The 25,385-nt window shown below is 24.4% G+C and overlaps 1 protein-coding gene across 1 annotated transcript in view; it reads left to right on the forward strand.

Annotated features, from left to right (window-relative positions):
* The window catches only part of LOC124952820 (neuroendocrine convertase 2), a 35,984-nt gene extending 11,188 nt beyond the window's left edge, over positions 1–24,796 (forward strand). The window contains exons 2-12 of the mRNA XM_047503284.1: positions 1,748–1,852; positions 5,301–5,568; positions 8,065–8,102; positions 10,057–10,133; positions 11,730–11,994; positions 14,420–14,632; positions 17,175–17,275; positions 18,328–18,561; positions 20,108–20,272; positions 20,764–20,881; positions 21,731–24,796. Coding sequence (XP_047359240.1) covers positions 1,748–1,852; positions 5,301–5,568; positions 8,065–8,102; positions 10,057–10,133; positions 11,730–11,994; positions 14,420–14,632; positions 17,175–17,275; positions 18,328–18,561; positions 20,108–20,272; positions 20,764–20,881; positions 21,731–21,895 — 1,749 coding nt within the window. The 3' untranslated portion in view covers positions 21,896–24,796. The remainder of the gene's footprint in view (positions 1–1,747; positions 1,853–5,300; positions 5,569–8,064; positions 8,103–10,056; positions 10,134–11,729; positions 11,995–14,419; positions 14,633–17,174; positions 17,276–18,327; positions 18,562–20,107; positions 20,273–20,763; positions 20,882–21,730) is intronic.
* The last annotated feature ends 589 nt before the right edge of the window (positions 24,797–25,385 follow it).

Below are 25,385 nucleotides of genomic sequence, written 5' to 3' on the forward strand. Positions count from 1 at the left end.
ATATCATACTTGATATTATAATCGTAAAATGAAATGGGAGATTAAACGATATCAAAATATTATTCTATAAACTTTTATTGGCTATATATTGTTGTCTATATTTTTTTTCTTTTCTTTTTTTTCATTACGCTTTCATTTCATTTTATCGTGCGAATCGTTTTCTATCTATGTACATACATATAGAACGAAGATCTTTCAACGAAGTTGAATACGAAGACGGCGTTGAGGGAAATTAAATTTCGCCAAACGACGACGTGAACTCGTTGAAACGAGTTCCGTCTTTTCTGTTATATAGCATGATGGGAAATGGAGGTGTTTCAGCGTTACGACACTCCAAGAGAGTGCCTACATTCTTTTAAGTTTTATTTTTGTCAAGAAGAAGGAGCGCTTTGGGAAACATTTTCGTTATTGAAGAAGAATGTTACATAAAAATGTAACATTAAAACCTAAGAATTACGATTGTCCTTCTTGTAAAATTTATTACGTTTTTTCTTTTTATATATATATATATATATATATATATATATATGTATGTACATACACGAATATGTGTGTATACATATATATAAAATAGTATAATAATTTTTAATGAAAATATAGTATAGTATAATAATAATAATAATAATAATAATAATAATAATAATAATAATAATAATAATAATAATAATAATAATAATAATAAGAAAGTATAATATAATACAGTATAGTATAATATATAATATAGTATCTTTCTATATAAAATGAAATGAAAATACAGTGTTGTTTATTTTCGATATAAAATATCCAACAATTTTTTTCTGATATTATTTATTGGTCAATTTAATATAATATTTTATAACTTAGAGTCCCTTTAGTTCTATTACTTCTTTTTTCTTTTTTCTTTTTTTTCTTATACTAATCAAACTCGTTCATAAATAGATCGTAATTTATTATACGACAATAAAAATGTTATTAATGAATGTATAATGAAATAGAAATTATTTAACGATAAAATTTATTTCATTGTTTTCACAATCGTTATATTTATTCTTGTAAACTTTTTTTTTTTTTTTTTGATATTTTCGTAAAACAATTATTAACTTGTTACATTATTTGTTACTTGTTACATATACTCGTCAAATTCACATATATTTAATTAGTATATAACTGTCGGGTATACTCCTATCAAGTACTTAAATTTGTATGTATTATTCGAAACCAATTTACTGTTCGAACCTCGAATGGCAGCAATTCGTGGTTGAATATGAATAATAGGTCATCATCCAAGTAAATTGCATACTGAAGTGGAACATCTTGCTTTGGAACAATGATAATGGCATTCGATAAAATTGCTAACGATTGATGTTTCGATTTGATGGACACAAAATTTATTCAAATATAATATAAAATAAAATTTATAGAAAAATTGAGAGGAATCTTAATATTTTCTTTCTTATCCTGAATATATATAATAATTAATATAATTCTAACAATCAATTTTTAATACAAATGAATATATTCTTTTTTTTTTCCATACCATTTGTGATGCATAATATTTACTTGTGATTTATTCGGAAAAAGAAAGAAGAAAAAAAAGAACGAACTAATTGTTCTTCGTTAACGAATATTAAAAGAAAGTACATTTGATAATTGTACTTTCCGTGACTATCGATTAATTAGATCTTTTATTAATTATGAATAATGAATAATTACATGTATATGTATTTTACTTTTTTGTTTTTTTGTTTCTTTTTTTTTTTTTTTGCAGATCCTAGGAAGTCAAATGGAATATCATTTCGTTCACAAAGCTCTACCACATGCACGGAGTAAAAGATCCGTACCGCATATGCGACGTTTGAAGGTAGACCCATTGGTGAGTAACGTTTAACACTTCCTTCAAAGTTCATTAATTAAGTTATTATAAGTTAGTAACGTCGTGAACCTCAATCTATACTTTCAGAGTATAACTTTCCATTTCTATTGAACTAACTAAGTAATTTATCCGTGTTATTAGTTAACGATATTACGTGATAAAAGCCGACGACGTCACAGAATTTTATATAGTGCTTTATTACTTTGAAATTATTATTAGAAATAAAACTTATTTTTTTTTCAATTTTTTTTTTTTTTTTTTTTTTTTTTTTTTTTTAAATATATACATATATGTACTTTATATATTATATTTAATATATATATATATGTATTACTAAAATTCTATTTGTTTTACTAAAATTCTATTGAATATTTAACAAAATAAATTTTTCATATGACATTTATATTATTCGTATAGATTTTTGTTTACATATATATTTTACAATATTATATTACAAAACAATTGAACTATTCGATATTATACAGTTTATGTGAGATATAAATTATTATTATTAAATTAAATATAAAATAATTTACTAGATAATATTTTTTTTTTTTTTTTTTTATGTAATTTATAACAATAGAGAAATTCTTTAAAAATTCGATAAAATGTTCTAAGTCCTTTTTTTTATATGATTAAAATGACATCAATTGAATAATTAATACAGTGTATAAAAAAATTATTATTTTCTTTTTCACACGTATATATATGCATATCAATGTGCCTTAAAATGAATTTCGTTGAATGAGAAATTGAATGCCATTATGGCTCGCATAAACGTTCTTCTAGATCACAATCCTCTCTTCTGTTTTTTCGTTATACAATACTTTTTTCTCTTCTTTTTTTTTCTTTCTTTTTTTTTTTTTTTTCATCGACATGATTGCGTAACGTCGTGCACAGCAGGGTATACGATTTTCGTCGGGGGTGAGGAGCAATAAAACATAAGTGGAGCGCCCTATGGTGAACGTTCTCCAAGTACTTTTTTATACGGGGCGTTGAAAGAAAAAAAAAATATCTTGCGGAGTTCTTAAAGAGTGTACAATATTGATTGACAACTAGATTTGTCCAAAGTATTTATTAAACAAAATGTTCTAACGAGTTAATTCGATATAATTATTAGTAATATTTATTTTCTATAAGAGTATTAACTTTTTTTTTATTAAATATTATTAATATTTATTATATAAGTATTTTCAATTTTTTTTTTTTTAATTTAATATTACTACTATTTATTATTCAGATAATATCACTTTTTTTTCTTTTTTTATTAAACAGGATATATTTATTATTAATAATATCAATGATTTTTTTGTAATTAATCAATATATATATATATATATATATATATATATAATATATATATAACGAAATATTTATATTATCTTAAGATTATTCTTTTTTAAATATTTTATTTATATAAATATATACATATATTTATATATACAATATATACAAATATATATATATATATATATATATATATATATATATATATATTATCGAATAAGTTTATTTTATAAGACTATTTGGGAAAAAAAAGTATAATTTAATTAATGTCTCAGTTATTTAGTGACACCCTGTATGTAACCTCTGCAGTGAACTTTTCTATCGTAGCATCGTGAATAATAAATAGAAGCCGCGATAGCTGTTGCGCTAGAGGCGAAGCCGTTTCATTCTTCCTAGCGATTATGACAAGTGAAACCCTTCTCGAGCACGAGAAAAGATGCGTGCGATAAAATACGATTTTCTAGTCTCCCCTATGAAGCCTGGAGTCAACTACTTACTGAATTTCAATATTTCTCGATGCAGGTTCCATCCAACATCTCACGAATATTTGTACAACGTGATCATGGAATTTTCTGATGGCATGAGATGGCCAATCAATCTCTATGATATACCATACATGGCAATTTTCTTTTCTTTTTTTTTTTTTTTTTAATTTTATTTATTCATTTTTAGTTTTCATATATGATATAATCGTCCATAATATGTTTTTTGGAGTATTTGAACGTTTAGATTTTTATTGGTTCGTTTTTTAGAACGGAAGATGTAACATTGATTATCGTAGCTCAATACGAATTTTGTAAAATGGAACGTTCCTGCGCAGAAGGACGAGAGAGAAATTTCATTTCAACGGACGAACAAATCGATCACAATTATTGTCAGCTCAAATGATTCAGATAGATAGATAGATAGATAGATAGATAGATAGATAGATAGATAGATAGATAGATAGATAGATAAGTAGTTAAATAGTTAGATAGATAGATAGATAAAGAAGATTATCCCTCCTCCTAGTTGTTTTTTAATGTTCATCGTTTTGTTGATGATCTAATGAAATCAATTTGCCGGCTTGAACATTTTTATCAAATCATGCTAATAAAAAATCGATTGCCATTTCTAAGGACATTGGAAACATCTCACGTTGCTTTTCACTAATCGTTCTTTTACTTTAAGAATTTTATCATGGGATAACATTTTATTTCACTTGTCAAAATCATCAATTATATTAATTATTCATCATCATTTTTATCTATTATTTCTTTATATTATTTTAATAACAATTTAGTATATTTGACTATTTATAATTTTTGTTGTTTTTTTCTTTATTTTTTTCTTTTTCCTATTACCTTCTCAAATTGATTTATTTTTTCTAATATTAATAAAATAATAACTTTGGTATTTGACAATTTTTGTTTTATTATATAACTATTTACAGTTTTCTTTTCTGTATTTCTCTCTCTCTCTCTCTCTCTCTCTCTCTCTCTCTTTCTCTCTTTCTCTTACAATGGAGATAGAAGTTTTTTCTTTTTTTTTTTTTTTTTTATTGTTAATAACTAATAATTTTAATTATCTTAACTTTTTTCGTTCCATTTAATTATTTACAATTTTTGTTTAACATTTCTATCAAGTCGTTCTATCTTTTCACTTTTTTATAGATTTTTTTATAGAAAAATGCTTTTATCTAATCTACACTTCTTTATAATATATATATATATTTTTTTTTTTTTAAACAAATATATCAATTATTGAAATAATAATCTTAATGAAAAAAAAATTCAACTTCATCTTTCAACTCCCCAGTTATATTATATTACTCGGCAATTATATCACATCCTTCATAATAAATATCTCTCTATTCAATATATAAAATTATAGTAAATAATAAGTAGATACTGTATATATCAAATTCCTTTGAGACATCGTGAATAATAAATTTTAACGTATCTTCGTTGTAACGTAACCTGGTTTCAATGCTTTTAATGTTTTATAGAAAGGAAACCGTGTCACTCTACAATCAGATTTTCGTTATAATACACGATGGTACAATTTTCCAGATTAAAAAAAAAAAAAAAAAAAAAAAAGGAAGAAAAAGAAAAAGAAAAGAAAAAAGAGAATACAAAATATATATACATATATATAAATATGTATATCGAATGATTCGCAGGTGCATACAGCTGTTCAACAACCTGGATTTAAAAGAGTAAAGCGAGGTTACAACACATTAACCGTGGACAATCTTGCCTCTTTGTACGAGATTAAAAATTCACCAAATTTAGCAAATAGAAATCCAACGGATCCTTACTTCCAATATCAATGGTATTTAAAAAATACTGGACAGAATGGTGGTAAACCTAAATTGGATCTCAACGTTGAAGCTGCCTGGGCACAAGGTGTTACTGGGAAAAACGTGACCACTGCTATTATGGACGACGGTGAGAATGTTTATCAAAAATTAATTATCATTATTTATTACTTTCATATTTATTATTATTTCATATTTCATATTTCATATTTCATATTTCATATTTCTCATTAATATTCAAATGTCGAAAAAAATAATTAATTCTCTATATTTTCTTTTCGTATTCATACAAAGTAATCCTATTATTTTTAATTAAAAATTTTTATTATTATTTATATTGACTTTATATATACATATATATATATATATATAATTTATATTATCATTTATGCATATATAAATATATATATATATATATATGAAATAATTATAATATATGTATAATATGTACTTATATATACACATACACGCATGAATAAAAGTTACTTCATTTTAAAAACATTATTATAAACATTTCTGAGATAATTATAAAGGAGAGATTATATAAATAAAATGTATTCGTTGTATTAAAAGATCCTTTTTGTCTTTCACTTTAAAAAAAAAAAAAAAAAAAAAAAAAAAGAAAGAAGTTACAAAAAATATTAAACGAATATATCGATATAACGAATGAAATAATCGATTTATTATATAATCTAACAGTTAACATATTAAAATTCTTATCCTCTTCATTTCATTTAATTTTCGTCGAAGATATTTCAGAGAACGTTGTTGATGGACAGACAGATAAGATAATTGACTTTCCCTCTCGTAGAATGAAATTTATGCCAGTTAATCTATACACACAGGTACTGTAGTGTGCGTAATCCATGATAAAAGCGTTCTCTCTCTCTCTCTCTCTCTCTCTCTCTCTCTTACTCTTTCTCTATCTCTCTCTCTCTTCTAGTAATAGGATTTTGGTAAAGCTCCCACCAAATTACTTTGTTAGCGTCACTAGATCGTTTCATTACGCGACGAAATTATTTTCGAGTCTCTTTATATACGACCTTTCGATACTCACGTATATATGTGTCAAAACTGATCGACTTCAATTATATTCATGTGTATATATATATATATATATTTATGCGCTCGTTTTCATAGTACACTTATAGTGAGCTTAAATAGCTAAGAAATTGAGTCAGAATATTTCATCGATAAGGATCTTAATAAACAATAACTTGTTACGGAAATAAATAATAACAATAAAGTATGAAGCATAAAAATGTTATTTTTTTTAAACATTTTAAAATAATTTTTCAAAAATTCTTTATTATTTGCTTGTCCGTTGAAATAATATACAACATTCCATGAATATTCTTTTTTTTTTTTTTTTTTTTTTTTTTTTCTTTATAGAAAATGCAATCATTTGTTTACATTATTTATATAAATATATATATATATATATATGTACATGAAAATTAATAAAATTAATATTATTATCAAACCTACGATATGCACATACACTTTATATGATCATAATAAATAATAATAACTTTAATCGAAATTTATCGATGATGAAAGAAAGAAAATTATCTACAAAATTTTTAATTAATACTGTAAGATAAACAATAATAACGAAATATAGTCTACAAAAATATTTCACTCCCTTTTTCTTTTCTTTTCTTTTCTTTTTTTTTTTTTTTAATATTTTCTTGGAGCTTCGTATTTATATGTTGAAACGATATAGGTCATTCACTAATTATTTTATTTATTCATATAAAATGAAAAAGATTGCATTTTAGAAAATTAATAAATATTCTTTTATATTATTTATATATAAAAATGATAAAGAGAGAAAGAGAATTACTAATAATATCAATCGTATGACATTTTTTAATAAATAATAATAATTTGAATTAATATTACTTAATCAATGAAAATTTACATTTTAATTTTATAAACAAATCCTTTAATTAATAAAACGAACGATATATTATAAAGATAGATAGAATCAATAGAATATACATATATATATATATAATACATACGGGACTGAAGCTTTTAGTAAAATTGTCAAGAGGATAGCTCGATTAAGTTCAAACATCGCTGAGTAAACTACACGTCAGCGTCGAGTTTCTAGATCCAATGGATCATAAGTCGTATACGAGTATGCATTATTTCCATTACGGTTGACATGCATATGAATGGTACAATATTTTCTTGTTTTTTTTTCTTTTTTGTTTTTTTCTAAAAAAATTTTAATTCACTCTATTTAACTTCTCCACTATAAGTTTTTAACAAGTTTCTACATTAGTTTGTTGCAAATTATTTCATAATGAAAACATTATATTCGATGTATGCATATACAAAGTTTATAAATTAATTTCGAATGTTTTTGAGTTATTTTAAAGTTTGATGAAAAAAAAAAAAAAGTTGTAAGAATAATTCAATTGAAAATAAAATTTTTCAAATGCTTATTAGAGATTTTATGAATTTTTTTCTTAATGTCATGTCAATTCACCGGTTTATTACTTTTTCGTTTTCTTTTGTACTATTATCATCATCATCATTATTATTATTATTATTATTATTATTGACAATTTCTGTAATGCACCAATATTCTTATTATTTTTTTGTTTTATTTCAGGTGTTGATTACATGCACCCGGACCTGAAATATAACTACGTAAGTAAACATACTCGTTACTTAATTTAATCCTTCAGCTATATTTTTTCAGCATTTTTCTTTCTTTATTTTTCTCTCTTTTATGTTCTACATTTTCTCTGAAAAAAAAAAAAAAAAAAAAAAAAAAAATCAATTTTTTTCTTTTTCTGATTTTACACAGTATGTTTAAATATTAGTATTTAAAAGATATTATACAATGACTTTTATATTATTTTTTCAATAAAATTTTCACAGAAATTGTATTTTTTATTTTTTAATATCTTTGAAATTTTTTTTATATCCTAAAAAATTTTAATATATATAAATATATTGATTCATTCTACACATGTTGTGCAATAATTTATTTTATTCAAAAGAAACATACTTCTTTTCAAAATATTATTTTTCCAATAGAATACTCAAGGTAATTGTATTTCTTTTATCTTGTTACTCTTGGAAATTCTTAATGTATACGGTAAAGAAAAATTCTTAAGATATAGAAAAATTTCAACGATATAATTTGAGAAATATTTTTTTTTCCAAATTTCATTTGAAACGATGATATTCGATATTTTTCCGATGTCGATTAACGATAAAAAAATATTTATTAACGACATGCTGCAACATAAGATTTTCGAACGAATCTTTTATGAGGGAAAAAATATCCGAAGGAAATTTCAAGGATATAACTTAATCTTTTTATAGACTTTTAGCATAAGTTAAAAAGAAACTTCAGCAAATTTTATAAAGTTTCACTCTCGTTGTCTATCGTTCGTTTAACATCTCGTTAGTTCTCCCAAAATATCTTCTCCTCTATTTCTTTGGGCTTCTATCGTCTCATCCCTCTCGTCCTTTGATGTTCAGCGATGATCTTTACATTAGCATAACACCGAAGACACGATGAAATTCAAATTTTCTCATAACCGTGACCTTTTCTTTTCGAATAAAAGACACCAATGTGTTACGACGGGTTCTATATTCGAACATAACTTTATTATTATCTTTAAAAATTGTTATTCAATTGATCAACCAACTAGAAAGTAAACAATGATTAAATTAGAAGGAAGAGAAAATTATAACTTATTTCTTTTTTCTTTTCTCCTTTTTCTTCTTCTTCTTTTTTTTTTTTTCTTTTTTTTTTTTCTTGAACTTAGAAAATTTTCTAACTTTCCATCAAATCTTTTTTTTAATTTTTTTCAAGTAATATAAGATCATTGAAATGTTCATTTCGAATATTAAAATTATTCGATAACAATATATTTTTATACATATCTTATTATTAGTATTAAAATCAAAATAATAATTCTTTTTATTATTATTTAACAATATTCTACGTTTACAAAAAAGACATATTTACCTTCAAAAACTCGTATTTATTTCATTGTAATAAAAATAATTCATATTAATGTTCAAACAATGAAATAATATTTATAAATTATCAAACATATCATATATATATATATATACGTTAAACGTTTATGATTTATATAAAAGTGATTATACCTTATATATGTATAATATATAATATCATTGAAGATAATGTATGAACAGTTGATTTGTGATAAAGAAGTTAGATATTTAAAGTCCACGTAAAATAAATCGAAAGACAAGAAAGAGGAGCTCGACTTAAACAAATGTTCATTAAGGGGCTTTACGCTTTCGCAATGAATAATGTCTCCTAAGAGATAAACTCAGCTACGCGTACCTCGTACAAATTGATGGACTCGTTTTGAGACTTCATCGTTTATTCTTGCAAACGATAGTACCATACAAAGAAAAAAAAAAAAAAAAAAAAAAAAAAAAAAATAAAAAAAAATAAAAAAAAAAAAAAAAGAAAAATAAAAGAGAAAAGAAAAGGAAAGAAGTACTTTATCTTTTATTTTCTTCTTTTTTTTTTTTTTTTTGTTTTTTTTTCTCGTTTAAATGATGTGATACATATTATACCGCAGAGACAACGTGGATTCGAATGTTTCAGAACGCTAAAGCTTCTTACGATTTTAGCAGTAACGATCCATTTCCATATCCAAGATATACGGACGATTGGTTTAACAGGTAAGTTTAATTATTTGTAATTTTATTATTTCATTTTTTTTTTTTTGTAACATTTTTTAGAATCTTAATTTTTATTAATTATTTTTTCTTTTTTTTTTTTTTTAGAGATTGTTATTTTGAAAGTCAATTTTGTAGGTACATAAAATTTTATATATTATTAATATTGTCTTTATTATTTCCATAATTTCATATTATGCTTAAATTTGTTCAGATTATTTTTCTTATTTTTCCTATTAATAATTACTTTACATGTTATTAATATTGTTTATATCATATTCTTTATATATTATTATTATTATTATTATTATTATTGTTTTATATTAATATTATTTTATATATTTACAGGCAAAACTTATAACAGCAGTCAAATTTGTTAAGAAAATTCAAATACACACACATAATGTAATACACATACATATATTGTAAATGAAAATTATTGTTTTGTTAAACTAATATAAATTTGTCTAAAGTATTTTAAAAATTATAGAACGCATGTTTTTGCATTTACGTGCAATATGTATATACATATTTATCCATGTACATATATACCTATCTTATTTTGTTATAAAAATTAGAAAAATATTCTTTTTTATATTTTTTTTTTATTTTTTTTTTATTTTTTTTATATATATATATATACTGGCAAAATCAATTCGAACGAACTCTTCGTTATAACGTCATAACAATGTTAATTAAACGCTAATCATTGATTAAGCTCCCGTAATTAGTTAACGGTTCTGTTTAATTATTATTACCGGAAAGTAGATTGAAATGTTGGAAATTGTTTCGCGTTAATATTATTTTTTCTATCAAATAAGAAAATTGCTTCGTTTTCAACGAAAATATAGAATTGCTTACATGTATCAGAAAACTTACGAACTTTAGGAGGAATTTATGTAATCGTTCGAACGATCCTTAATATTATTCGCTCGATCAAACATACAATTTTTGTATTTACGTAAAGAAATCATTCGAGTCGAGATTTTAAATCGATTTATATATCTTCGGATTGCATTTGACAATTTGAAATTATCCGTAATGTGACAAGTTTATTAAGAAAAATTTGATATTTTTAATTCTCTTTCATATCTTTCCTTTTTTTTTTCCCCTCTAATAATAATCTCTCCTTTTCCTTTGATTATTAAAATTATTCGTTTTAATAATAGACGTGGAACATTTTTATAAATATATTTCATTATTAAAATAAATAATATTATTAACCAAATAATAATATATTTTTCAATCGCACTTTATCGTTTCGTTTAAATTAAAAAAAAAACAAAAAAGAAAAAAAAATCATTTAAGAAGTAAAAATTTTTTACAAATATTAACATTCAAATTAAATTCATTTAATATTTTAAAAGCTGAAAATAATCAGTTCTTGAAACGTACATACATACATACATACATACATACATATATAAAAATAAAATTATCGATATTTTTAATTAATGATTCTTAATACAATAATTAATATTAACGGTAATACTAAATTATCGGTAGTTGAGAAAACACGTTAAACGAATTAATTAGATATCTAAACAATAATTATCGATGCAAATGACTAATTAATTATTTGTAATTCATTTACCGAAGTCATGGCACCAGATGTGCCGGTGAAGTAGCAGCAGCTCGAGACAATGGGGTTTGTGGTGTCGGTGTGGCGTACGATTCGAAAATTGCTGGAATACGGATGCTGGATCAGCCTTATATGACTGATTTGATCGAAGCGAATAGTATGGGCCATGAACCTGATCTGATCGATATTTATAGTGCCTCATGGGGCCCAACAGATGATGGGAAGACTGTTGATGGGCCACGAAATGCGACCATGAGGGCCATCGTGCGTGGAGTTAACGAGGTACGATCGATATTCTCAGATTTCAATTATATAGGGTGTCTTATGTGATCTAATAAATATAATAACAAAGATTTTCATGTTAGCTTATGTACATCATTCGTTTTACATCAATTTTATCTTTTGAACGATCATTTCTTTTTTTCTTTTTTTATTTCCTTTTTTTTCCTTTTTTTTTTTTTTTGTAATTTTCTTTCAATTATAATGAAAAAATAACATAGACATGATTCAATATAAAATATGACACCCTATAATATATCTCTTCATATTACAATTACACAGGGTGTCTAATGTGATTTAATAAACGATAACGAAGATTTTTTTTCTTTGGTTTTTATATATGTACATAGAAATTTACGTCATTCGTTTTACTTCAATTTATCTTTCAAACGATATTTGTCTTTTCTGTTTGATATTGTTCTTCAATATAATCAGAAAATAATGAAATTATTTAGGTTTCAACGTGACAGCCTGTGATTGATTTAATTATACGGGGTGTCTTATGATATATGAATTTGTGGTTTAAAATTTTTATATACGAAAACATTCGATATAAACATTAACTTTTGTCTGTTTTAAGATTCATTAGAATATTGCCATAATATTATTGCAGTAATAGATACAAATAAATATTCAGATGATCCAAATATAAAAAAAAAAAAAGAAAAAAAAATAGTTATATCATAATCTCATTTTGAAACATTTGTCCTTATAATTAAAATCTAACGAGTATATTAAAATGTAAATGGATACTCTGTAATCGATCTCTTCACATTTAAATTATACAGATTGCGTCAATATATATATATATATATATATATATATATATATATATATATATGTATACATATAAAATACATGTATTCGTGACCTAAAAACAGAAACAAAGACATATATATATATATATATATATATATATATATATATATATATAATTATATATTTTTATATAAAATAAAAAACATAAATAATTATCGATGATCCAGATACCCTCTTAATAAAATAAAATCATTATTTTTCGGTAATAATATCAACGAAATAACGAAGATATTAAAATTTATATGAGATATCCTTTATACAATCATTTTATATTTTAATCATATATGTTGAACCATAAAAAATAACAAGGATATATAAAAATAAATAAATATTGATGAGCCGGATATTCAAAAGAAATTATTTTTAATCATCCAAAGAGAAAAAGAAAAGAAAAGAAAAGAAAAGAAAAGAAAAGAAAAAAGAAAGAGAAATAATAAAGATATAAAAATGCAAATGAGACAACGGCGTCCATGTCATTATTGAAAACAATCTCTGGACTATACTAACAAAGATTTATGCATACATATACATGTAAATTTTTACACAAAATGATAAACATATCGATAAAAATATGATAAAAATATCGATAATACAGAAATTTAAAAAAAAAAAAAGAAAGAAGAAAGAAAAAAACATACGTCATTTTTGATATAATTAAAAAAAAAAAAACAAACAAACAAATAAACAAACAAACAAACAAAAAAAATAATGGAGATATAAAAATTCATACGAGACACATTGAAAAACATCTCGTTATCTCTTTTTCTTTGAGATCAAAGAAGCCAATAATTTTTCTATTTTACGAGTAAGATATATACAGATATATGTAGTTCTATATTTCTTAAGAAATTAAGATTGTGGTTTTTCCTTTTGTGAATGAACATGCCCGAGACATTCGAGTCGTGTATCAGAAAAAAAAGGAGAGGAAGAAATAAATAAATAAATAAATAAATAAAAAAGAAAGAAAGAAAGAAAGAAAGAAAGAAAGAAAACAAATAAAAGAAAGAGAGATAAGAAGATATAAATTAATTAATTAATTAATAAAAAAGGAAATAGAGAAGCAAAGAAGGAAGGAAATAAGTAAATAAATAAATATATAAAGAAGATATATATATATATATGTATATATATTCGTGACAAGAGAAAGGCCAAATTGGCTCATGGGAATTTTCGACGGACAGGAAGTCCGATGGTTAATATCATGATACGGATAGGTCAACTGATTTCTCAGGAGAACAAATAAAGATTTTCGACGGCAGGACATTAGATATACTGACCCTGATCACTTAAAAATGACTACAATAGTACTCTAATATATTGGATAACGAATGGATACTATTTTCTTGTTTCTTTTTTATAAGAGAATCTCTTTTTTCTCCCTTCATTTATTTTTCATTCTTTCATTCCTCCTTTCATTCATTCTTTCATTCCTCCTTTCATTCATTCTTTCATTCATTCTTTCATTCTTTCTTTCATTCTTTTTTCTTTTTTCTTTTTTTTTTTTTTTTTTTCAATCTTTCTTTCATTCTTTCTTTCTCCCTTTCCTTATTCGACCCTTTCTCCTTTATCTTGATTTTCCAAGCACAAATACAAACATTTTCTTTCCCAGGGTAGAAAAGGTTTAGGCAATATTTATGTCTGGGCTTCCGGTGATGGCGGCGAAGAGGACGATTGTAATTGCGATGGATACGCAGCGAGTATGTGGACCGTGAGCATAAACAGTGCCATTAACGATGGTCAAAATGCCCATTACGATGAAAGTTGTTCTAGCACATTAGCTTCGACCTTTAGTAATGGCGCGAAAGATCCCAATACCGGTGTGGTGAGTATGAACACTTTAATTATTTTTTTCTTCTTTTTTTGTTCTCTTCTTCTCTTTTTTTAAATTTGTTTTTCATTATCAATTATAATATGTGTGCGTGTGTCTGTGTGTATATATATATATATCGAATAGATTCTTATATATATATATATTCATTTAATAACATTTTATAACGATTTGCTTAATAATAATAAAAAAAAGTACTTATATAGAAACGAAACTACATCAAATTTATATTGAAACAATAAGATTAGCAACTCGTAAGACTTATCGTTAGACGTTGATCTCTAATGGTTTATACTCTACTACGACCTAACTACGACTAACGTAATAAACAAAACTAAACGAACAGAACATAGAAGAAATATAAACACAGCGGTCACATTATCATGCGAAAATCGATGATATAAATATTTACATAAGTCCTATTTTTAAATGAGTAATAATCTCTAATAAGATTAATTTAATCGATTTTTATTGTATTATTATCACTATTATTATTAAAATAAGATTAAATTCTATTAAAAGCAAATTTCCTATTAAATTATTATTATTATTATTAAAACAAGATTATATGAAATAATGATGAACGAACATCATTATTTTTATTATTAAACATAAAATCTAAAGAAAAGAGAGAGAAAGAGACAGAAAGAGAGAAAGAAAGAGAGAGAGAGAGAGAGAAAGAAGATAGGAAAAAACTTTCATTCGTTGATTGCGATAACATTGATGTTTCGGTTAATAAAAGATACTAATTAAGATAGATAAACGATCTTACGAGCAAGTCTCTTACGGTACGTTATGGTCATTTATCTTACTGTGATAAATCAATGTTCTGTAGCACGAAGTGCATTTATCAAATTTGTTTCGCGTGCGTACAACGAATTCATTTGTATCATCATGGCTAGAATAAAAGTCAATTTAATAACGATAATAACACGAAAGACAATAAACGTCAACGATACGATTGATGACAATTAATTTTAAACGATGGACAATCCTAGTTATATATATATATATATATATATATATATATATATATATGTAGTTAAAGATATTAAAAATCTATTCTTTTTCTTTTTTTCACAATTTTTTGCGTTATTAACAAATCAATATTCATACAGCAATTATTGTTTTGTTTATAATAATTTTATAAAAATGATAATAATAAAATTACGCTTACAATAATTCTTATGAAGATTAAAAAATTAAAATTCTATTAGTCTATACAAATGAAAATTATAAAAGTACATTTGCGCGTTCTTCCTACGTAAAATAAATTATACAAGTCCAGAGGGATAGAGGGGATAGGGAAATAAAGATAAAAATAAAAATAAAAATAGAAAAAAATTAAGAAGATAAAAAAAATATAAATATAAATATAACAAACGTTATTTAAATAAACTGATCGATATTGAAAGATAAAAATATAAGAGACACACTGTATAAAGTTGAATTAAGTCAGATGAATAATTATAACGTTTGTAAGTCTTCGCTATCTTATTGAAAATAGATTACTTTTCAATGTTTGCCATAGTATCTATAAATAAATATTAATAAAAAGGAAAGAAGTAAAAGAAAAAGAAAGACGTAGGTTGAAAATTATATCGTTCACCCACACACACACACACACACACACACACACACATAGTAATTCATAATCCACGATCGTATATTGAAATATCATTTATAAAGTGTATATAATTTTCTTTCTTCTTCGATATACATATGTCATTGTATTGTCGGTTAAAACGGAAACGATATTTTTAATGCGTTCGATCATTCCACTCTAAAAGCTTTACTTGGCAACAGCTTTCGATCTTTCCACCCACATAATTTTTTTTTCATTCATCGAGGTAGGGATAAAGCTTCCCTATAAGCTTCAAGACATGAGTTTTACATTATGAATTTCAAAAATCAATCTTTCTGAACGTCACTTCTTTTGTTATTTCTAATCCATTGAATCGTTTCTGATCTTTCTCTACGTCGATTCATATCTTTTGACATTATCTTCTCTAGTACTATATACTATGATACATTTTTTTTTTTTTTTTTTTATATACTTAAATATATGTGCCATGTAAAAATTATATCAAGTTATAATTATTATAAGAAGATATTAAAAAATGTTGCTTAAAGTAACCATTCTTTTTCTTTCAGTCTAATCTGTTAATGAATCATTTTATTTTTCTTTTTTTTTTTTGTGTTTATAATAAATTAAATACACATGCAACAATTCCGTGAAAAATAAAATAAATTAAAAAAATAATAATAATAAGATATAATTATGAAAATAATATTATAAGATTAAAAAAAAAAAAAAAAAAAAAAAAAGAAATAAAAGGCATAAACGTGATTTAAACGAATTCCCGTGCGATATAAAAGATAATTGATACAAATCCAATATAAAATAAATGACATAGAGATGATTTAAAAACAAATTCTCGATTAAATAAATAAAAAAATTAATGCGTACTTGATCAAAATAATTTTCTAATGTCGATGCTAAGTGTTTAAATTAAAATTATGATTTGTTTTTTAGGCTACGACCGATCTTTATGGGAAATGTACGACGACTCATAGTGGAACATCCGCTGCGGCGCCGGAAGCTGCTGGGGTGTTTGCTTTGGCGCTCGAAGCCAAGTGAGTTTATCAAAGTTCTTTTAATATTTTCCCTTTTAAATAGAAAGAACGTTAATTATGCGGCTAACGTTTCACCTTGAAAAAAATTAACATAAAAACTTACATTCCAATTATAATCATAATTCGTTTTAATCGTTCCTTCAAAAAAGATATTAAAATATATATGTGTATAGTTATATGGGATGACTCATATCAATTTTGACGAATTGTTTGCCTAGAAAAAAAGAAAATAATTGTTCATTTATTGTAAGAAATATTTAATTATTTTAGTCTTTTAAGAAAAAAAAAAAAAAAAAAAAAGAAAAAAAAAAGAATTATGAAAATTTTTCAATGAAATATTCTGATTTATATAAATTCATAAAAACTTTTCATGTTAAAAGTTCATTCGTTGTAATCTCGACAAGTCTAATAAAAATGTATTAACTATATGAAAAATTCTAAAAGTAGAATATTTTTTTACTAATCCGCTTTTATATCTTAATGATATAAACGATTTATTGTTATCATTGTTAGCATGCTCATGATAATGAAACTAATACGCCGACGTGAATAAGCTGCATTGCGACGATCATTTCGGGCACGCAAGTAATATAATTTCTCCTTTTTTTTTTTCTTTTCCGGTGAATTCAAGCGAACTCAACAATTATAAATTCAATTAGCGATGATTATTATGGTAGTTAAGAGAATTATTTTTTTATTCACTGAATAAGTTCAAATCAAAGTATATATATATATATATACACACACATATATATATATATATATAAAGGTTATTGTAATGAAATTATTTGGCCATTTTGAAGAAAAAAATAAAAAATTTCCGAATAAATAATAATTTAAACAATTTTACATATAAGATATTATATTTCATATTTTGTTCAATTAAATTTTTTATATAAAATTATTGAAGTTGTTTAAAAAGAAGACAATTAAAATCTCGTTAATAACGTTTGTTTCGTAAATTTTACTTTCACTCGCACGTAAGAAAGAATCCATTATTTATTTAAAATATTTCTCAAGGTAATATTTTCACAATTAGCCAATCATATCAGTTCACAGTTGACTTGGAGGGACATTCAACATTTGACGGTATTGACCTCAAAAAGGAATTCGTTGTTCGATGCTAAAGGAAGATTTCATTGGACTATGAACGGCGTTGGACTGGAATTTAATCATCTCTTTGGTTATGGTGTTCTTGATGCAGGCGCTATGGTGGCCTTGGCTAAAAAATGGAAAACCGTACCTCCTAGATATCACTGTGAAGCTGGTTCTGTCATCGAGCCACAGTTAGTACTATTTAATGTATACTAATAGATTAAAAATATATTTGATATTAGACATAATAAAATTAGGTTACTTTTTTATCGGTAATTTTATTAAATACAACGAGTTATATGAATATTCGAAATAATTGAAAAATTAATAGAATCATAAGAAAGATTTGAAGTAATTTTATTATATAGAAATAAAAATAAATATTTATTAGCATTTATTTTTTAACAATCATAAAAAATTATTAATAGTATTAATAAAATGATTTCAAATCTTTCCGATGGTTCTATTAATTTTCTTTATATTATATATTATAAAATTTTGCATATTTTGACAAAAATTATTGTTTGGAATAACTATTCGTATTTTTTTTTTTTTGTTTTTTTTTTTACTTAATATTATTTAAAAATTATATCATATTTTTAAAAAGAGATAATTGTTTATATGTTAAAGTATTTGTAAAAATAAGATTTTCTACGTATTATTACGCCTTCGTATTCTCTCTTTCATTTATTGAGTAACGCACGAATCGAATTAAAGCACCGTAATAATGTTATTATTTACGGACCGTCGAGTATCGATTTAAAGGAGCCTGCTATCTACCGGCAGAAGTTTAGCCTTTATTCTAGTTTTCGCAAATTCAATGGTTTCGAAGGAATTAGATGTTATTTTGGTGCGTTAAAAATTTCCTATGATTATTATTTCACCGTATTCCTTTTCAATATTTTTAAAATAGAAAAAAGTTTAAAAAATATTGAAATTATAAAAAAAGTATTTTTATTAAAAGAAAAAAAAAAAAAAAAAAGAAAAAAATAGAAGGAAAAAAGAAAAGATTATATAAAATGAATTAATAGGTCATGTTTTTGTTTACGTCGTGATCTATAAATAAACTAATTAATTAAAAATATAATATTAGATTTAGAAAGAGAATTTTAAATGATTTTAAAATTCTCTCTTTCTCTCTCTTTTTTTTTCTGTTTTTTATAAATCAGACGATAAAATTAATCAATACATAAACATTTATATATTAACAATTGATTTTATATATTGAAGTTGATTTAATTAATTCGTAAATTTAATTCGTATATAAATCCAATGAGATAAATATTATATTTATGATAAAAATTACGTATTAATTCAATTCAATTTTTTACGAGACGAACGAAAATAATTTTTATAACTTTTTATATATATATATATATATATATATATATATATATAAATAAAAATATATATATAGATATATATTTTTTTTCTTTCTTTCCTAATAGAGAAAAAAATTTTTAGATGCAATTGCTTTAATTGATAAAAAAAAAACATTATTTTTTTTAATCCCGTACGGTAATTTTGGTAATGAAGTAAAAAAGAAAAAAAAAAAAAACGAAAGAAAAAAAAACAAAAAGAGAGAAGGAAAAAGAAAGAAAAACCAACGATTTCTTGTTCTCTCTCTCTCTCTCTCTCTCTCTTTCTCTCTTTCTCTCTCCTTTTTTTTTCTTCCAGTTGACCGAAGAAATTCAATAAAGGACCTCACTCTCACGTTTGGCTCTTGAATTTTTATAGGAAAGTTACCAGTGAACGGTCGTTCCTGTTGAAAATCAAAACCGACGCATGTGCTGGCACGGAATATGCTGTTAACTACTTAGAACACGTTCAAGCTGTTATTTCCGTAAATGCTACTCGTCGAGGAGATCTCGAATTGTTTCTAACTTCGCCAATGGGAACTAGGTATGTCATATACAATGTATATGTGTTCTTTAAATTCACATTTACAAGTGTATTTTGAATGCCACATTTAATGGTTTTAATACGGAACAATAAGCTATTGTAACACGTTAAACGAATAATACCTTAATATAAACGAATTATTATTTATTCGTAATTCCATCCATTATTCTGACAAATTTTACGATAAATTAAATTTTATATATTATTAAATTATTTTTAATAAGTTCATACATACGTATACACACACACACACACACACACACACACACATACACGATGATATTCATTTAATTAAATAAACATCTATCAAATTATATTTTACAAAAAGAAAAAAAAAACAAAAAAAGATAAAATTTATAAAATATTTTTTTTTTCTTTTTTTAATTTCTGAACACTTGCACTTGTAATTTGAAATGAATCCAATTGGAAACATTGAAAATGAAATGATTTTGTAAAAAGAAAAATTCATTGAACTATTGACTTTTTCGAAGGTCGATGATATTAAGTCGCAGAATTAACGATGACGACCACAGAGATGGATTTACGAAGTGGCCGTTCATGACAACTCATACTTGGGGCGAATATCCTCAAGGAACTTGGCTGTTAGAGGTACAAAGTTGTTATTTCTCTTCTTGAAATGTCAAAGGTCAAGCTTTTCATACTTTCAATTAAAATCTGATACCATAAGCATAAAAGTACGAAATGACGTATAGTCGACGACAATATGCTTTTACAAAATTACACGTATTGCCAAAAGTGATATGACTATAAGAATAATCATTTACATAAAAAAAAAGTACTAAGAAAAAATATATAGCCACGAGAGAATATTGTGTTTTTTATCTTTCTTTTTTTTTTCTTTTCTTTTTTTTTTTTGAACTCTTTAATATCATCTTATAAATAATAAGTCGATAAAGAAGGTATTATACTATGCCAGAGGTTCTCAAACTTTTTTATCTTTTTAATACAACTTCACACTTTTCACAATTATCTTGGAAATTAAAAGTATAATATTATAAAAAAAAATGTTAATCCTTGAATTAATAAATTATATTACTTAGTAATGATCGATGATCATTTTAATTATTTTTTTCTCTTCTTTCTAAATTGATAAAACTAAATTAATAAAAATCTCATTTAATATTATATACTAAATTGAATCAATGTCCAATTGATTAATTTTTCTTTTTTCCCCCCTCCACCCCCTCCACCCTTCCCTTTTATTTTCCATTTATTTTCTCCATTTATTTTTTAATTAATAACTATAATTTCATTCGTTACATGTCGGATAAATTTTACGGTCATATCACTGAAAACCATATATAATTGAAAATTGCCGTTTCTACGTAATGAAATTATTTTTGTACGTAGAATGCGCATTGCCATCAACCTTATTACATTTTTTATTTCGATGATATGCATTTTTATTGTAGTAATAAGGATGATATCGTGTTATAGGTTAGCTTAAACTCGCAAATACCTCAACATGGTTGGATTAGGGAATGGACATTGATGTTACACGGTACCAGAGAACCACCATATACTGGATTACCAGCTGCAGATCCATATTCGAAATTGGCAATTGTGAAAAAGGCCCACGAAGAACGTTCGAGTGCGATGTAACGATAAACGACCGACATTTAATATGGCCGCTCGAAATTGAAAATGTTCGCGCGAAATTTATAATTGTTTTTTTCTTTATCTTTTCCTTCACGCATTCGCGTTCTCGAGAACATCAATATTAATCTTCATTAAAACTTACATACTTCCCTAAAATTTCTCTCAAATTTGCAAAGAGACGAAAACGAACAAACAAAACGAGAAAAAAAAACCAAAAACAGGAAAACAAAAAGAATGAATGGCTTTTTACAACTTTCATTTTTAAATTGATTTATACGAACATTTGTTTTCGAGTTGACGCGTTAGGAAAGAGTTTTCAAATAAAATAAATAAAAAGAAAAGGGCGACGAAATTCGACGAACGACGAACGACAAACGACAAATTTAACGTAACAAAGAATAAATAAGAAACAGAAATAAAACAAAAACAAAAAAAAAAACAAAAAAAAAGAGAAGAAAAAAATACAAAAAAAGAATTAATAAAAATCCATTTATTCAACTTACACAATATGGAAAAGATTTATGGAACGTTAAAAACAAAAAAGCAACAATAATAATAATAATAATAATAATAATAATAATAATAATAATAATAATTATAATTACAATATTAATAATAATAATTATTATAATAACACAAAAAAAGAATATGCACATACATATGTCATAAACGCGCGTTTTTGGCTCGTATAAGAAAAAAAATATGTCCAGTAAGAGTGAAAGAAAGAGGGAGAAAGAGAGAGAGAGAGAGAGAGAGAGAGAGAGAGAGAGAGAGAGAGAGAGAGAGAGAGAGTGAGAGAGAGAGAGAGTGAGAGAGAGAGAGAGAGAGAGAAAGAGAGAGAAATTGAAATTGAAATTTAATAAAGATCTATAATAAACGAAATGATTCAATCGAAAATTTAATTTATTCTATTTCAATGGTAACGAATTTGAGCCTGACGCGCGCGTAGTAGTCTTTTTGGGAACAAAAATAATTTATTGTGTAAAAGAAAGTCGTGCTCGTTAATTTGACGAGCCCGTCCAAAAAAAATTTTAGCAGAGATATTCCATTAAATTCGTTCGGTAGCGGAGTTTCATGGTGTGTTTAGAGTTGACAGCAATGATTATGAATGCGAGAAAGAGAGAGAGAGAGAGAAAGAGAGAGAGAGAGAGAGAAAGAGAAAGAAAGTTTGTATGAGAGCATGAGAGAGAAAGACAAAAGATCTGTGTCGGTCCAGGCGTGCCAACGTTCGAGTTTATAAATAAAATCAAATTAACAAAATTTTAACTAACAATATTAAAATTTAACTAACAATATTGCTTAGATCTATTCAACGAATCGCTTATGATTTTAATTTGTTAATTTCGTTAAGACGTCGACTTTTTTTCTTTGAGGAATTTGTTTTTCTTCTTTTTTTTTTTAGAATGGAAATAAGAAAAAAAAAAGAAAGATGGAGAAGAAACTTTCACTTTACAATTTAAAAATAATAGTTATTTCCATGATTTAAAACGTGAGTAATAGTTAATAAACGTGAGTAATAGTACTTTGACTCCTCTAATTGTTTTGATATATTTATATTAGGTTATGTATATATATATCGTTGAAAAACAGATTTTAATATCTTGAATGTTAAATGTACAGGATGAATTGTATATTTATAAAATTCATAATTAAAATAATCTAGAAAATGTAGGGTGTATTACATGTGCAAACATCTTTTTAAATTATACATATAGTTGAGATAAAATCTTTAAAATGTATTAATGTGCGATGATAAAGTATCTTTTTTTTTTTTTTTTTTTAAATGATATCGCGTAATACGATTCACCCTGTATAAAAAAAAAAAAAAAAAAAAGAAAAAAAAAGATGATTGTGTATTTAATTAATAATATAAAAAAATAACTTATGATGTATTCTAATCTCATCTCTATATTTTTCGAATTCTTCTTTACCAATCAATACTTCTCTTCCTTTTTCGATCATATTATTTATATAATAAGTAACAAAGAAATTTTTAACGCTAAATAAGTAATAATAGTTTGACCATAGAAATCGTAGGTGTAATCAACTAAATCAAAAAAAAAACAAAAAAAAAAAAAGACAAGAAAGAAAAACAAGAACAAATTAATTTCTTGTTAAGAGAAGTCCTAATAAAACGCACGAATTTTTCTAAACGACGTATATACGCATATCTATTATTATATTGTTTTATAAAATATTACATTGAAAAATGTTTATAATTTTATAAAAACGATCATACTCTCATTGCTCACTCTGAAGATTAATGAAAGAAAGGACCAGAATACATATCGACGATGATCCAAAAATCTATTTTACTATTTTGCACAAACTAATCGTAAAGAGTTAATAATTTTTTTTTAATCAAATGTTAGATTAAGGGATTACGCCATTTTAGAATTTTATAAAAAATTCGAAATTCCTTTTCTCCATCTATTTTCTAACATTTCGAGATATTCAAACATTTCTAATGATTTTTATTTAAGTAATATAAAAAAAAATAAATTAATTATTGAATAGATAGAAAATATTAAAATCATTTGATCGTCATATTTTTATAATATTTTAATTGTTAATTTTAATTAATATTATTTTAAAGTATCTTCAACAGATCTCTTACACAAAACAAATGCACACACATTAATTAAACATAACAAAGATCCTAATCGAAAATGATATGTTTAAATTCCAATAATGGTGAAATCTTTTAATTAACACTTGAATTTATTATAAACAAAATATGTAATGAGTCCAGAAGACTTAAAAAAAAGAAAAAGAAAAAGAAAAACAAAACGTCGATGTTTGCACGCATGGACCAGTTTGATCAAAGAACGTTATCGATAAAATGTTATTTACATTTTCAATTTTAAATATAAATTTTCGCTTTCGCTTGAATTATCAATGATTTATGAGAAAGAATAAATTATTAAAAAGAAAAATGATAAAGATTCGAGATATAGTATATGTATTTATTTAGTATACTATAAGTGTTGTACGCGTGATTATCAAAGTTTCTATTTTATAAAGCTAATATAGGTGTTGCAAAACACCTTTAGCTAGAGTTCACGGTCGAAGATCACCTTACCGTGTTTACATTGTTCTAACGCTTTATCCAGTTAAGCTATATAGTGATTGGCTGTTAATGAAAGGTTTCCTATGAAACATTAGACTTCTTTTAAATTAACTCTTAAATTGTCTCAACGAATATACATGCAGTAGAACCATTAATATCATTTCATTTTTACAATTAATTATTTTGAAACATTATTTTTATTATTGCAGACAAACTAAAATATTATTTATACAATTCTATTATGATAAAGAAAATGTTTAATAATAATTTAATCTAAAATTTTATTTTTATTATTACAGATAAAACAAAATGTTATATATACGATATATCTGTTATTATAAAAAATGTTTGATAATGAATTAATCTAAAATTTTATTTTTATCATTATAAAAACAATGAAACATTATGTATGAAATATTTGCT

Source organism: Vespa velutina, chromosome 11 (genome assembly GCF_912470025.1).
Source record: "Vespa velutina chromosome 11, iVesVel2.1, whole genome shotgun sequence".
NCBI lineage: Eukaryota > Metazoa > Arthropoda > Insecta > Hymenoptera > Vespidae > Vespa > Vespa velutina.